The sequence below is a fragment of the Crocodylus siamensis genome, chromosome 5, assembly GCF_052110815.1.
Source record: "Crocodylus siamensis isolate JL-2025a chromosome 5, ASM5211081v1, whole genome shotgun sequence".
NCBI classification, from domain to species: domain Eukaryota; kingdom Metazoa; phylum Chordata; order Crocodylia; family Crocodylidae; genus Crocodylus; species Crocodylus siamensis.
The window spans coordinates 880,440-896,406 of NC_143399.1; the positions used below are offsets into that span (position 1 = coordinate 880,440).

At 62.8% G+C, this 15,967-nt stretch overlaps 1 protein-coding gene across 4 annotated transcripts in view; it reads left to right on the top strand.

Moving 5' to 3' along the window:
- Positions 1 to 15,967, top strand: part of PTPRF (protein tyrosine phosphatase receptor type F) — a 422,531-nt gene that overhangs the window by 374,249 nt on the left and 32,315 nt on the right. For all 4 annotated transcript variants that reach the window (XM_090047886.1, XM_090047883.1, XM_090047885.1 and 1 more), the window contains 6 exons: positions 620 to 1,198; positions 1,765 to 1,862; positions 7,565 to 7,818; positions 8,462 to 8,552; positions 12,344 to 12,556; positions 15,550 to 15,704. In XM_090047886.1, coding sequence (XP_089904012.1) covers positions 620 to 1,198; positions 1,765 to 1,862; positions 7,565 to 7,818; positions 8,462 to 8,552; positions 12,344 to 12,556; positions 15,550 to 15,704 — 1,390 coding nt within the window. The remainder of the gene's footprint in view (positions 1 to 619; positions 1,199 to 1,764; positions 1,863 to 7,564; positions 7,819 to 8,461; positions 8,553 to 12,343; positions 12,557 to 15,549; positions 15,705 to 15,967) is intronic.

Sequence of the window (15,967 nt, forward strand, 5' to 3'; positions counted from 1 at the left end):
TAAGCCGCCGGTCTCTAACCTGGGACAGCAGCAGCCCCGAGCGCGTGCAGCACAAACACAATTGCCCGGGAGTGGCTCGCCAATCACACCGGCATTCGCTTGGTGAACGAGCTCATCAGTGACAGCAAAATACACTCTGATTGCAAGCGGCCCACCCGGCTCCACGGGCTGCCTGTGCAGATGGCGAAATCGCAGTTCAGGGATGCAAAGCATCTGCTTCCTGAGGGAGCAGCAAGCCACTGGGGGGGCTTCCACGCGTCTGCCGCAGAACAGGTCATCATGGTTCGGAGGCGGCAGCTGTCCACATCCGCATGGCAGGCACTGACCGGAGAGGGGCAGAGGCATCCCTGGGACTGGTGTGGCACCTGAAGGGGTCCTAGAGCCAGTGCTGACCAGGAAGTAGATGTGTGCAGTGCTGCTGACCACTGAGTTGGTCACCTGCTTAGACAGTAGGATTTGGGGGAGGGGGTTGAAAAATGGACTGGGCCCAGCTTCCATCAGCACCTGGGTTTGGGCCCCTACATGAGCCACGCGCACCCTAGAGTTAGGCCAGTTCTCCTGCACCCACAGCCTTCTCCTGCTTCTGCATGTGGGAAGTCACCGTGTGTTTCTGTTTCAGTCCCCGGCAAGCCCTCAGTGATGATCAGCCCGACGGCCATGAACACAGCGCTCATGCAGTGGCACCCACCCAAGGAGATGGTGGGGGAGCTGCTGGGCTACCGGCTGCAGTACAAGCGGGTGGACGAGGAGAAGATGAACACGATCGACTTCGGGAGGGACGACCATCACTACACCGTGACCAACCTGCACAAGGGAGCCACTTACATCTTCAAGCTGTCGGCCAAGAACCGGGCAGGCCTGGGGGAGGAGTTCGAGAAGGAGATCACGATCACGGAGGACGTGCCCAGCGGCTTCCCACAGAACCTGCGCGTGGTGGGGCTCACCACCTCCACCACCGAGGTGGCCTGGGACCCCCCCGTGCTGGCCGAGAGGAACGGGCGCATCGTCAGCTACACGGTGGTGTACAGGGACATCAACAGCCAGCAGGACCTGACCAACGTCACCAGGAACACCAACATCACCCTCACCAACCTGAAGCCCGACACCACCTATGACATCAAAGTCAGGGCCCGCACCAGCAAGGGGCCTGGACCCCTCAGCCCCAGCATCCAGTCCCGGACCATGCCCGTCGATCAAGGTAAGCGCTCGCCAGCACACCCTGACCCCAGGAAGGCACCCTCCCTCTGGCTAGTGTGGCTGCCGATCCCGGGGTTTCCAAGAGCAAAAGCAGCTCAGCACAGGGAGCTTCCCTGACATCACCGGTGACGAGGTGGGGAGTCCTCGGCAGTAATGTAATTGCCTTTGTCATTTCACACGCCGGCTCCCCTGTTTCATCTGCACATGAAAGGCATTTTGCTGGCTCCAGTGCCGACCTGCAAGGTAGCATCGTCGGCACAGCCCACACCTGAGAGCTGCTGCTCTTTGATCACAGCAAAGGGCCGAGCGGAGGGGGAAAGAGGAGGGTGGCAGCTCAGTCGGCACCCGCCGCTCTCAGACGCTGGAGAGTACAGTCGGAAGGAAACTCCACGGGCGACTCCGTAAAGACGCTGCCGGGCTGTCCTCTCCTTGCCTCCCCCTCTCTCCTACTGCAGCCAAGCTCTCTGACCCAGGCTGCCGTGGCAGGACGCAGCCTGCAGCCTTGCGGCCGCACAGCTCCCTCCCTGCACGCGTGCGAGAGCTCAGCGGTGTTGTTTCTCGTTTCAGTGTTTGCGAAGAACTTCCGCGTCAATGCGGCGATGAAAACCTCCGTGCTGCTGAGTTGGGAGGTGCCGGACTCCTATAAGTCTTCAGTGCCTTTCAAGGTAAGGCCCACAAGGCCGGGCGTGGAGATGCTCCCGTGGTGGGGGGAGCGGCCTTCTGCAGCGCAGCGCGTCCAGCACCGTTGCCCGGGGCTGCGCTGGGCTGTCGGATGCAGGGGAGCTGAGCATGGTCGTGCCGGTGCCGGTGCCCATCTGGGGACCTTTTCAGCTGCAGAGGTCTCCATGTGTACAGCCCTGGCGCAGTGCAGAGGCCCCGGCCACCTCTCACCCTCCTTCCCTCACGCCGAGTTGTGGGCCAGGGCCAGCCGCAAGCAGTGTCAGTACAAATGGGAATAATGACGACTTCTGTGCCAGCAGGAAGCGATGGGAAGCGTGCTGTGCTGAGCTGGGCGTGGCTTGCTAGGAGGGGGCCCCGGGGTGGCTTGGGGCAGACTGGGAAGGGAAGGGGTGCACCAGGCTGGGGGTGGGGGCCGCCGCCCTGGGACGTGTTCTTCAGCACCACTGCTGTAGTACGTGCAGCCTCCTGCCTCAGGCGGTAGCTGGCGAGCCGTACAGGGCCCCTAGCAGCAGGGCTAAGCAGCCTCCGTGTCCGGGGTCAGGCATGGGCCGGAGGAGTGTGTGCTCCGTGTGTTAACCCCCCACTGCCAGCCCACCCCCCGCGCCTGCTGGTCCTGAGCATCCCCTGCTCCAGCACATCCTGTCCGGGGGCAGGGGGACTCGTGCGTCCACCCAAGGCCCTTAGTGATGCCTGTTTCCTGACCAGCTGCAACCGATGCACAGACAGGGCGAGGTGCCCACTCTCCCCACCGGTGTCTCGTCCCCCCTGGCATCACCTGCAAGTGCTTCCCATCACTGCCTGGCGGCGACAAGGCGTTCCCTTCGCTGTGGCCTCAGGGTTTGTTCTCACCCTCTGGCACGGTAGAAAGCCATTCCCAGGTTCTCCGCACCAGTGGAGGCCTGGTCAGGGTGGGAGAGTGCCCTCCTGCAGCTACAGGAGAAGGGCACAGGCCACAGACCGCCCTGGAAGAGTCAGAACGGCAACCCCAGTGCTGGGCTTGGATGGGCAAGACCGTGCAAAAGGCAACCTGTCCCTCGACCCTGCCCACAGCAGGGCACCACGTCCATGGCAGGGTGCAGGACGCTGTTTACACCACATAGGACAAAACCCCTCTCCGTCGGTCTTCCTGGGGACACTCTGTTTGAACGGCTGCAGCTCTCCTGTGCCCAGCGCGTGTCTCCCTGGTCTCAGGCACCAGGCCCTGGGTGGCCTGTTTGCACGCTGATAGGAAGCAGGAGCCAAGCCCTGGCCCTCTGCCAGGGTGCGGGTGCGGGGAGCAGGCCAGGCTGCGGGATGGGAATCCCTGTGAAGTGGGTGCAGGCCCATGCAGACAAGCACCACGTCTCTGCTCCTCCCATTCTGACTGCACTGCTCTCTGGGCGGCCTGTCTGCAGCCCTGTGCTGCAGCCCCCAGGATAAGGCCGGTCCGCGCTATCTCTGGAAGTCCAAAACAGATGCAGCGGGAGCATCCTGTCCCTCTGCGCTGGGGCTCCTGCCCGAGCATCTCTCGGGCATCGATGAGCTTATCCTCGCAGCACCCCGAGAGGAAGGGAATGTCACCCCACCACACTGCTGGGAAGGGAGGCAGAGCAAACCTGTGGTCTGCTGGAGCCAGGGTCCCAGCAGCATCTCCCCCACAGCCACCCTTGTAGATGGTCCCTCTCCCAGCAGCAGGGGGGCCAAGATGACCAGACTTCCCCAGCCGCTCTCGTTCTGCACTGGGCTGCGTGCTCACGTGCTGGGCTGCAGGGCGGGGGAGGCCTGCACTCCTGCCCGTGCGCAGAGCTGCCGGGGCTGAAGGCCAGGGAACCTGTGCACCAGGATGAGGAGCATGCAGAGTCCCCCACTCTGGATCCAGGCATTAAACCAGAAGGAGGTTCCTGTCCCTGTCCCTTCTTGTCCATCCTCAGCGGCGAAGGGCCGGTCCAGGGCAGGGCAGGGACCTCCTAATCCTGGGGGCCACAGCACAGGGCGCCTGCCCATCGCCTGCAGCACCAGGAAGGGGTGGGAACACTGCTTAAACGGGAGGGGAGGCCGTCGCTAGCCGATGTCTCGTCCCTGCCTTGCAGCCGCCAGGGCCTGCACGAGCAGTGAGTCACGGTCTGCTCCTGCTGAGGATTAACCCCAACGCAACGCCGGAGCAGATGGCGTCGGTTACTCGGTAGCTGAAGAGCAGTCATGCAAACAAGAGTGTTATTAAGGCCATTTCTCAGAGACCGTCTCCCGTCTGTTAATATTCCCAGACACACAGGTGCGCGCGAGCTGGGCCTGGGAGCTAAGAGGGTCGGCTCCTGGGCTGCGGCTGTGCTGCCTGATAGAAATCCTTAACCTTCAGGAGTTCCTGCTTTATAAACAAGATTCACCTCCCCGCTATCTGCCTGGCTCAGGCACGGGGGTGCGGAGGCCAGATCTGAAAGCTGCAGCTAGTACAGCAGATAAATCTCCATGGGAACAATTAGTATTATCTACACTTGATAAACAGTCTCACACCAAATCTACATCCCAAAGGGTGTCATATTCCACTGTAACAGATTTAATTAAAGGAGATATTGTCCTGGTGGCAAGCACTGCGTGTGGGCAGGCCGGGTGTTGCTTTATTGGGGCTGCGCGGAGACCCTTGGAGTTGGTGCCATTAACAAATCGATAGTGAGGGCTTTGGCTGTCTCCAGGGAGCTTTCGTGGCTTCATCTGGTCCAGGAGATTAAATTCCCCATGAAGGGCTGCCTGGCACGGGGCAGAGCTGCTCTGTCTGAGCGCCCGGCACAGTCCCCCTTCCCGCACGCCGGTTCTTCCTTGTAACGTGCGGCCCCGCGGGACATCGCTCTCGGGCGCGGGTCTGGCCTTCTGTCCAGGGCCCTCTGCCTTTCAGCTCATTTCAAGGGATTTCTTAAGCAGTCTCATGAAGGGTGCTCGGTCTCAACTGCAGTGTAGCCAGACTTTTAGCGATGACAGCTGGGACCCCCCTGACGCAGGCAAGCGGCAATGGGCCATGCCGTGGCTGCTGAACGCATTTTCACTTTGGGCCCCTGGCATCCTTGAGCTCTCCTGGCAATAGCGAGCGGCTCCCTGCCCCGGTGTTATGGCGAGGTTCGTGGAGGGCTCTCCCTGGCGGGACATAACGTTGGAGGAAGTAACGCAGCGTGGCTGCGAAGGCGCAGGACCTGCAGCAACGGTGAGGAGCTGCGAGCAGGAGGCTGCAAAGACCAGCCCCACAAAGGCCCGCTTGGCTCTTTGAAAGGCAGTGGGGATCACCGCGGGGCGTCAGAGCAGAGCCACGTGGCATGCGTCCTGGACCTTTCAATGCATCGCGAGCTACCGGGGGGTTCGGGGCTGGAGGCGGCGTGAGCCCACGGGTTCCTTCAGCGGCTGCGCTCCAAGACAGACGTCGTGGCACACGCAGTTCATGGAAGCAGATGCGCCGTTGGATGGGGAGCAGCCCTAGGGTGGGCTTGGCCACTGTCCCCAGCGTCCTCCGCATACGTGTGTGAGCCTGCGTCAGCCGGTTTGCTAACGCGGGGCAAGAAGATGCTGGACGCTGGCCTCCGGAAGAGGCAGCGCAGCCCTGTCTGTGACGGGGACGCAGCGACCCGATGTGCTGCCCCGTGCCCAGCGCTTGCAGACGGAGGTGCAGGGGCAGACTGCCAGGCTGGCCCTCTGGCCCCGTCTGCCTCTCCCGACTTGGTTGCATCTCATCACGCAGTGGAGCAGGATGGGACCTCCCAGCCCAGCGCCTGCGGTGCTGGCAGTACTCAGAGGCGTTCCTGCAGCTCGCTTTGGCACCTGGCTGATGCGCGTCTCCGAGGAGAAGGGGGTGCACGTCTGGCAAGCTGCAGCAGCAAGCTGTCCCTCCAAGCATGGGGCCCTTGCAGCCAGCCCACCCTCTCGTCAGGCTGTTGGCAGGGGTCTTCTCCCCACAAATACCTGTCTCGCTTTAGCCGCGGGGCTGGATTTTACACTGCAGCCCTGGAGACTGAAGCGCATCCATCAGGAAGCTGCTGGTGTCTGTCCAGCGATTGCCGACTCCATCCCACCACCGCTGCCCGTGCCTGGTTCCCGCAGCCTCGTGGGCCAGCAGCAGAGGTTGGCTTTGAATGGGATGAGTCCCTGTCCTGGCCTCGGCAGGTTGACAGTCTAGAGTGATCTGGGGACTCGGCTACTTTGGTCACAGTCAAGCAGTGCTGGACCCCCCATCCAATATTGCTCCCCAGGCCTGGTGCCTCACAGGGCTCCCGGGGCCTGCCTCCCACGTGGCCCTCGAGCCGTCCCGCTGCCGGGTGGAGGCTCGGCTCGCTGCAGGGCCGGGCTGGCAGGAGAGTTGCGCCTCCTTCCCATGCCAGGCTGAGCTGCAGATGTGGCTGGCAGGAGAAACGATTTAGTTGCAGGTTGTTTTTGCTTCCCTCCTGCAGACCCCACGGCTTATTGATTGTATCGACCCCTCCGGGGCAGGTGGCAGTCGCCTGAGCTCGGCAGGCTTCAGCTCGCCGCTCCCCAGCTCATTACCTAGCACATCGCGCCTCCCAAGTGTTCGACCCTTGCCAGAGCAGGGCATGGCCCTGACTGTGCTGGGGACCCCCAGCAGAAAGCACGTGCAGCTTTGCTGTGTCTGGAGCATGACTTCAAGCCTTGTAGCCCCTCATCCTGGAAGGCGTCTCTGCACGGGGGCTCGGTGTGAATTCCTGCCTGTCCCCCGGCTTTCCCCAGAAATCTGACTTAGCAACGCTGCCAGCGTGCAGCGCGTTCCAGGCAAAGCCGGGCTCCGAGTGCAAATCCAGCTTTCCTGCCTGCAAGCAAGACGGCCGTGAAGGTGCAGCTCTGCTCAGGCCTCTTCAGCTGCTGCAGCTGGGTCACAACCCGCGCCGTAGCAGCCCCTGCGCTCGGGGAGCCTCGTGTGTCGGGATGCCGGGAGAAGGCCTTGCCGCAGGGTGTGGGCTCTGGTTTCCTGCTGATGCCGCGTGCAGCCCCCCGCTCTGCGCTGCTGACGGGACAGGCTTGGCCGGGGCTGACAGCACTGCCCTGCCGCCAGTTGCTCGCTGCTAACGTCCCTGTGGAAGCTCGCAGCAAAAGACACCAGGGCTTGATGCAGAAACCCCGCGTGCGGGTGGTTGGTGGGGGGTGTTTCCCCTCTGGGGCGGGCCGTGCTTCAGGTGCACGTGGTAATGACCTTGCCGACAGCATCTTGAAAGGAGCCATCCCTTCACCTTCCCTGCTGCGAAGGGGAGCAGCTGTGCGAATCACTTGGTCTCATGTGAGCAGTCGGGTTGGGGGTTTGCGTTTCACACCCGGAGCGTCGTGCGCGTTGTACCGCCCTGAGACAGGGAAGAAGGAGCCGTTAATCTGCGGTTGCGGGTAGACCGCAGCCCTGCGCCTCCCCGTCGCTGTGCTGCTCTCGGGCAGCCTGGCCAGGCAGGAGCTGACAGAGGCTCCGGATGCAGCAGGCTTCGACCACCCGGTTTTTGCAAGACCAACCGGCCCTCGGCACCTGTCATGGCGAGCTGCGCCGCTCAGCTGTCTGCTGTGCTGGCTCTTCCTTAGCTCAAGATTTATGGCTGTTTATGCAATGCAGATAATTGGAGCCACCTGAGGGCGGGCCCGGAGCCAGAGGATGCTCTCTGATGCTGCCGGCTGGTTTGAGCGCGTGGCGCGCCAGCAGCCGGCCCGCTCCACCGCGCGTCTTCTCCCGTTCCAGATCCTGTACAACAGCCAGAGCGTGGAGGTGGACGGCCACTCCATGAAGAAGCTCATCAGCGACCTCCAGCCGGACACGGAGTACTCCTTTGTGCTGATGAACCGCGGCAGCAGCGCAGGCGGCCTCCAGCACCTCGTCTCCATCCGCACAGCGCCCAACGTCCTGCAGAGCAAACCCGTCGCCACCAACAAGTACATACAGGACGGGAAGTTCACCCTCACCCTTCCCAAAGTCCAGACCTCAGAGCCCGTCAGGTAGGTGCTGCCCACGGGTGGACTGGTGAGTGCGAGGGGAGGGGAGAGTCAGCCCTCTTCACGGCCCTGCTAATTTGATGACTCCCCCGTGTAAAGCGGGATAAATTGCAGGGCTGCCTGTGCAGCTTGTGTCTTCTGAGCTGGGAGGCTCACGAGAGAGGGCAGGAGCTGTTCCCTCTCCTGAGCTGGAATTGAAACCATCCCAGTCAACCCAATAGAGAATCAGGCAGCACTTTCTCTGGCACTGCACAATATCCTTTAAATAAATAATGTCTGGAAGCCTTGAGGAGATTAAATAAGCCGGTTTCTGGAAGCCTCATCTGTTACCGCGCTCTCCTCCTGCCGAAGCACGATCCCCAAGGGTCCCTGCTACGGCATGATGGTAGGAACGTCCTTCCCGCAGTTCCTGCCACTGCCCTCCTGAGTGTGGTCTGTATATCTTCATTACCCTAATGAACGCGAGCAGGGACTGCCTCCCCGCAGCTGGCAAACTGGCCTCTGTCTCAGTGAGGCTCTTCTGCTCCTGGCAGAAGGGGCCGCGGGCACGGGGAGGTTTGTGGGGCTGGTCCTCTGCACTGACCGGCTGGAGAAGTCTGTCTGGGTGTCAGCTGCGTGCCCTGACCTCTCTCTCTCTCCTCCCCAGGTGGTACTACATTGTCGTGGTGCCAACAGACCAAGCCACCAGCAGCCTCACCACCCGCTGGCGGAGCCCCGATGAGATGGAGCTGGACCAGGTAGGAGTCTCTGGGAACCGCTGTCAAAGCCGTCGCTCGCGGCTCCCTCAGGCGCGGCCGGGGCCCCGGGCAAGGGCCTGGCCCGAGGATGGAGGCAGCCTGGGTGATGTCCCTTGTCTCCCCGGTCTGCGAGCGCGGCGGACACTGGTGAACCGAGACACCCCGCTGCCCACGCGGAGGCGGAGCAGCGTTGCATCCCCTTCGCTGAACAGCAGATGCCCAGTGCTGAACTCTTGCCCCAGGCATCGTGCTCTAGTCACTCCCAGGACTTCTCCTGCCCTGCCTGCTTCCTCCCAGCACGGGCCCTTCCTCTCCTCCCTGCTTCTCCGGTCTTAATCGCTGCAGCTGTCCTGTGAGATGAAAGCCAAACACTTGCCTCCGTTTCCTTTCCTCACTTCTCCTCACTCCTGGTGCCACACGGGCAGCCCTGCCTTCCCTTACAAGGCTCTGACCTGTCCGCTGCGGGGCCCTGCTTCCAGTGGCTCGTGGCTCTGGCGGTTCAGGCGGCCCTTCCCCTGCTGGCGGTTGGCTTCAGGCTGCAGGATTTCTGCTAAAACCAAGAGCAAAGAGGAGAGGAAAACACATGGCCATAAAATTGCATCCTTACCCTCCCTTCATTGAGGGGCTCCAGCAGGTCCATGGACTGATGCAGGGCTTGGCGTTGGGCCGCGACGCCGGGGAGGTTGAGCCTGTGCCCCGTGCCGCGCCTGTGGAGATCTCGGCTCTCGCGCTTGGCGGGAGCTGGGTAGAGCTGGGCAGTGACGTGCCCCGGAGAGCTGCCTGCTCCAGCCCTCCCGCCTGCGCTGTGTGTGGGTCCTGGAGCAGCTGCACGCCGGGCCACGCAGGCTTGCCCCGCCGTCGTTTCTCCTGGTCCCGGGGAACTGAGCGGGGCGGCCTTGGTGCCTGTGCCCGGGAGGAGGCTGCGTGCAGAGGTGCAGGGTGGTGAAGGAACACCGTGCAGGCCCTGGGGCCGGGGGACGGGTGAGCTCCTCCCCGCCGGAGCCTGGAGCAGAGCCCAGGCGCCCGGTGTCTCGTCACGTCCCTGCTGCAGAACGGCACCGTGAACCCCCGGCGGTCGGTGCCTCGGGCTCCTGTTAGTGGCTGCCCAGCAGAGCGGATGACACCTACTACTGTGCCCAGCTACTGGTGCCGCAGGCTGGCGCTTCTGTTCTTCGGCTTGTTTGTTTTTTAAAAAGTACATGCGGCGTCAATCCCTCGCAAAGCGGGCTGTTAAAAGGATTTCAAGGGCGCAGGTGCAGGCTCGCAACACGTAGGAAGTGCCAGTGCTGTGATTAGTCCCTCCTGGTGTGTACCTTTATGATACGGGCGTTAAGGCCATGCCAGTACTCGGGGTTTTATTCCCAGCCCGGCTCAATCTGCATCGGGGGACACGGCCGTGGGCCTACGGAGATGGCTGTCGTGGACTTCCCGCAAACGGAAAGACGCGTAGGGAGAGAGCAGGGGGCTGCAGGAAGAAAAATCACAGGCTTGCAGTTCAGGCAGGTGTGTGCTCCTGCGGACAACTGGAGTCTTTCTGGATTCTCCCTCCATCGCGGCCTACGCGGTGCTGGGCCAGTCGCTCGCACCAAGTGGTTCACGGGAGCCCGCAACCCACAGGCCTTTCTCTTGGGCGTTTCAATGTGCAGAAAAGCTGAGCCCTCCCGCTTGCCCCTGAAGCTAGTGCTCGCTTGGCTCTGAAACATCAAGCACTCTGAAAATGCAGGCCTGGGACTCCCAAAATCAGTGGCCATTTTTCATGGGAATGTCCCTGTGCCTTGGGTCTCTGTCTGTAGCACGGGGGCAGCGCGAGCCGGCTCACCTGGCTGGGCGTCTGGGAGCCACTCGAAGGCTGTAGTTGTACGTGGCCCAGAAAAGTCCCTGAGGAAATCAGTGAGGCTGAGCTAAAATAGTGGTGGTGTAAATCCAGGCTGGAGCCGTACCCTGGCCGGGGCGAAAACAACCTACAACTGCACACGCTCCCCTGCGCCTCGAACGAAGCAAGGGGCCTGCGGGGCGGCACCGGCAAGCTCGTCATCCCGCTTCCCGTAACACACGTGCACGAGCGGGCCGAGTGACAGCTGCCATCAGCCTTCGCGCTGGCATTCGCCCGCCTCTCGGGGACCGGTGCTGCCCCCAGCCGAGTTAACACCGTCCTTGCAGAGGTCGGACGCGCGGGTGACGGGTGCACCCGCAGGCCTCCAGCTGACCGGGGAGGGAGGACGGGGTGCAGTCTTGTGCGCTGATGTGCCCCTCTGCTGATGCAACAAGTAGCCTTTTGCTGCCGGGATTTTCAGGGGTGTTTTATCCATTAATCGACACGCGTTTCCTCCGCTTGAGAGTTAAGCACAGCGAGGGGCCGGTGGCGGTGCAGAGCCAGGTGAGCTAGCGCAGAGCTGAGCCCTGCAGGGAGAAGGCAGCCTGGGCTACCTGGGCTCACTGGGACTGCAGCAAGGGGGCTCACCCGGCGGTCCCTTGCAGCTGGTAGCAGTCCCCCCAGGAGCGGCTGGGACGTGCTGCCTGGTCTTCCCCATGCACCCTGCCTTCCTCCCTTGCAGAAGGGGCAAGCTTCACTGCCCGTCACTGCTCTCCCAGCAGCTCCCACGTTCCCAGAGCATGGTGTGCCTGCAAGGACCAGGCTTCTCCATCCCCTTTAGCCTCCTTCCTTGGCCAGTGTCGCAGCTCCTGCAGCAAACTGTGCCTTCCCAAGTCACGCCAGGCAGGCACCTCAATGCAGCCGGGAGAGGAGGAGCACCGTGGGTTTTAAAGGACATCTCCAGCTAGGATGGGGCTGGCTTGCGAGAGCTCTTAGCGGGGCAGCTGCGTGCAGGTATCGCGGCTCCCAGCCCTGTGGTGGCTCTGAAGTTGCCTGTCTGCTCTGACAATGCCGTGCCGATACATTTTTGTGTGAAATGTATTTCATGCCTCCTTCATTTTAAATTAGAATTTCTGTTCTGAGCCTGACATTCATTTTTATTCATTAGAAAAACATCTTTAAACATCTGAGAGTCTTTCTTAGCAGCATAATTGAATTTTTGTGTGTTTATATCCTTTTTCATGAATTTGTGGCTGACTATGAAATTTGCCATTTTTGCTCTGAACATCCCATGAAATCTGTTATCGCTCTGTGTGATTTACACAAAGCTCTGCCTGCAACCCAGCAGCAGGTGAAATCTTGGAGCACCAACAGAAGGGAGAGACATAGCACACATCACTTTTTCCCCCCCACCTCTGCTCTCGCTGTAATTCACGCCCAGCGTCTGTGGAGCTGCTGTCCGTGCCAATGCAGACAGCGGGACGTGGCCTGGTTCCCCGTGCAGTCAGCGGGGTGCATTAACCCCCGGGCAGTCCCTGCACCCCACCACCCAGACGTGTCTCGCCGGCCCCGGGGCTGGCAGCAGAAACCTGCTGGGAGGGGCCCAGGCAGCACCGTCAGTACCCAGCGCCTCAAGGAAAGATACCTCCCTTAAGCCCGTTGCTTCCAAATCCAGCCAGGCACTTATTCCTCCCCTGCCTTCAGCTCAGCGCGGTCCTGCGGTGAAGTCATAGATCACTGCCTGCCTGTGACATCAGCCCGTTGCCATGGAAATGAGCATGATGTCATAGGTGCAGCGTTCTGCCTCGAGTGCAGGGTCCGAGGGGGGCAGGGGCTGCCGTAGCCTCGCTGCAACACGCGAGCAGGCAGCGACGTGCCGTGGTTCACGCGCCAGCCCCCCGCCGCTCGGTCCCGGGTCCAGGTTCTGCACCACCGGGCAGCATGGGGCGATGCGGTGACCCAGCCTCTTTCTCCTCAGTTGCTCGAGGCCATCAACCAGGGGAGCCAGGGCAGGCGCCAGCGCCGCCAGGCCGAGCGCTTGAAGCCGTACATCGCTGCTCAAATGGACCTCCTGCCAGAGACCTTCACTTTGGGGGACGAGAAGAACTACAAAGGCTTCTACAACAAGCCCCTCTCGGAAGACCTCAGCTACCGCTGCTTCGTGCTGGCCTCGCTGGAGGACGGGGATACGGTAAGGGCCGTGTGCCATGCCGGGGATCAGGGCTCGGCTCGGGTAGCAGGAAGCAGGGTTGGGAGCCTGGTAAGTGGAGCTCGCTGCAAAGAGAGCAGCGGAGCTGAGGGGCTGGTGTCAGCGAGACGAGGCATCCATTGGAACCGACTTGATGGATGGTGTTTTCGGAGGGGAACGGCATGTGTATCTGCCATAACGGATGAGCGCAGGGGGTGGCATTAGGCAGAGCCAAGCTTTGCAGCCACTTGCTTGGGCGATTCCCACCGGCAGCGCCGAGATGTGGCGCTGATGGATGCAAATTCCTCAAACGTGTGATTGCCAGGAGACATGAGCCTTGCCCACACCGAGCCCCTCCTGCGTGCTCAGCACAGTCGGGGCCTGGGAGCAGCCTGCACGGGCTTGCGAGCCGCCCCAGCACCAACCTGGTGCGCTGGGCCGCGTGTCCAGCCGCCCAGCTGGCACCCCGCACCTCCGGCTGCGAAGAAAACCACAAGGCCCACGGCCTGAGCGCAGCCAAAGCAGAGAGGGGTCTAAAGGAGCCTGGGAGCTGCCCAGGCAGTGCTGGTTTAACATTGCCGTGGTTAACGCTGTTGTCCTGCATGCGAGGAAGCAGGAGGCCGTAGCGTGGCCACTTGCGTGGGCAGCATCTGCACCCAGCCAGCCCGCTGGCTGCATCGTTCCAGTCCCGCTGCTGCAGGGCACATCTGAGCGCAGCAGTGCAGACGCCTCCCCGGGCCCTGCGCAGCAGGCTTGCATGCTTGCGTGCTGCACCATGGTGGCAGAGACAAGTCCCACGGGCTGCCCTGTCCCCAGGGCTCTGGGCAGGTCGGGGGTCAGAGGGGAGCTTATGCAGGCGCTGAAAGAGCCCTGCTTGAACGAGGCATGTGAGGACCTCTGCAGCCTGTGCCCACAGCAGTAGCCCCTCCACTGTCCCCTTCGTGGGACCCCCGTGCCCAGCACCTCTGCACAGCAGACAACGCTGCGCACCCGGAGGGAGGCCAGCAGACAGGTGCGTGGGGAAGGGCTGGCTGCTGCAGGGAGCAGCCCGCGAGAGCCCGCGGTGCGGTGCAGGGGAGGGCGGGAGAGGCGTAATGTGTAAATAACAGGAAATAATAGAGCTGCTCCAGCCCCTCTGCCCAGCTCCCAGGCTGGGGCTCCCTTCCTCGGCCTCGTTTCCTTGTCATGGCTCATTAGCCCTGGTCAAACTCTTCATTACTCATCCAGCCCTGGCGGGTCCAGCAAGGTGCAGGCCGCAGCAACCGGGAGGGCGGTGAGTTCCCAGCAGAGCCGCGATCCCCCTGCTCAGCTGGGCCCTGCCTGGGTGCCCCAGAGACGCTGCCCACGGCCTCCGCCCCACGCCGGGGACGGGCTGGACGCCTCGCTGTGCCGGGTCGACCTGCCGCAGGCCTCCCGAGGGGCAGCCAGCCAGCAGTCACTGCTCTCGTGCCGCAAGCCCCCGGGCCCCTGGCTGTGTCACCCCACGCATGGGGCCCGTTTTCAGCTGAAGCACGGCCTGTCCCGTGGCAGGGCTGCCCGTCCCCCCCACGCTCCTCCAAAATCACTCACTGGTGGCGCAGCATCCGGTGCCAGGGGGCCTCACAGCCGAGCGGGAACGTGACCCAGGCGTCTTTCCGTAGATAAGTGACGTCCCAGCTGCTGGGTGTGAAGAGCAGCAGGGAGCCTCCCCCACAGCCGCCTTCCCCCCAGCCCACCCGCCCCCCGCCAGGGCCCGGGAGAGCATAGGAGCAGCAGGCTGTGCATCGCAGGCCAAGCTGCTCATCCATGTCCCCTCTGCATTGCTGGCTCCAGAGGCCCTGTGGTCTCGTCAGCTCCCCAGGTGCCCTCATGCCGACAGGAGGAGAGGAAAAGGGACCTGCAGGACCCCATGGCCTGTCCAGGCTCACACCCACCCCAGCACAGGCCCATGGCAGCACTCCCAAAGAAGCCAGACCCCATCCACAGGGGCCTCGCAGGCCGTCACACCGTCGGATGCAGACAGCAGCGCACGTCACCCTTGCCCACAGCCGGGCAGATGTCACGGATAAGAGCCCTCTCTGTACTCGCTGCATGTCTGAAGCCAGGCGGGGGGATCAGGGGCACCCAGGAGAGGAGATCAAGCTGCGCGCTGGTGCGATTTGCATGCACTCGCTGTTGCCGTCCTCCCCTTGCCTGCACGGCAACGTGGAGCGCGTGCTTAAGCTGGGACCTGAAGGCAGACTCCTAGCAGATCCACCTGCCCCTCTGCAGCGACCGGAAACTTTCTCTCTGCTGCAAGAGCAGAGCATCTCCGGCTCCACAGCACAGGGCAGCAGGTGCCGCTCCAGGAGCCAGCAGCACTGAGCTGCTACCGCTTGGCTCCCTAATAGGTGGAAAGGATTTCTTTTCGCAGTATTTAACCCTTCTGACCCAGCAAGGCTGAGCTGCAAAGGGAGAACGCGGAGCCATAAGCCTTAGCAACAGCGGTGTGACGAGCCGGGTGCAGCAGCTCTTTCTGCAGCTGGCTAATCTTGCCGTGCTGCCTGCCTCCCCGCCCCAGCAGCTCCCGGGATTCTCCCACCAGGGCCGGCTCGCAGAGACCCACCGTCTCCAGAGCCCTTTGCCAAGGCACTTTCCACCAGGGCGGGCACCCCGAGAGGGAAGGCAACCTCCATGGCTTCCACTCCTTGAGGAGCTCGCCTAGCAGGGGAGCTCCCCGGCTGCAGCGCTGGGTTCGCACCGGCGTGGTAGGTACTGTGAGCCGCGCAGCACCCCGAGCCAGGCCTGCGACGGGCTGAGGGGCTGTCGGCTCTCGGGAGCCCGGTGCAGCGAGGCTCTTCCAGCTGGGCGGCTCTGTCTGGGTGCTGCGGGCGCTGGCTCTGCTCCGTTTCACGGGGAGAGGCGGCGGGGTGGGCCTGTGCCCAGCTGTTCACCCGCTGCTCGCGAGGCAGGGTGCCGGAGGGATGCTCCGTGACCTGGCGGCCTCCTCTCACCCAGCGGCTGTTTGCTTTTCACAGAAGAGGTACGCCGCCAGCCCCTACTCAGACGAGATCGTGATGGAAGTGTCCTCGGCAAAGCACCAGGATGAGCCTGAGATGCTGTGGGTGATGGGACCGGTCCTGGCCGTCATCCTCATCATCATCATTGTCATCGCCATCCTGCTCTTCAAAAGGTGAGCTCCTGCCTGGGCCTGGGCAGCCCCGCGGTCAGCTCTAGGCCCCCAGGGACCAGGGGGCGACTCCAGTGCCAGGTGCCCCCCGGGGCTGACCGTGCGGCAGGCACAGGCAGCTGAAAGGTCACGGCAGGAGAGGGGTGGGGGCCTGCGGGAGCTCGTGCAGCTCGCCCAGGGCAGAGCCGCCCTGTCACAGGGCCGAGGAGCAGCCATCTCTGCCCCGGTGCCCCTTTAGGAGTCGGACAGTGCTGAGGCCTGGCAGC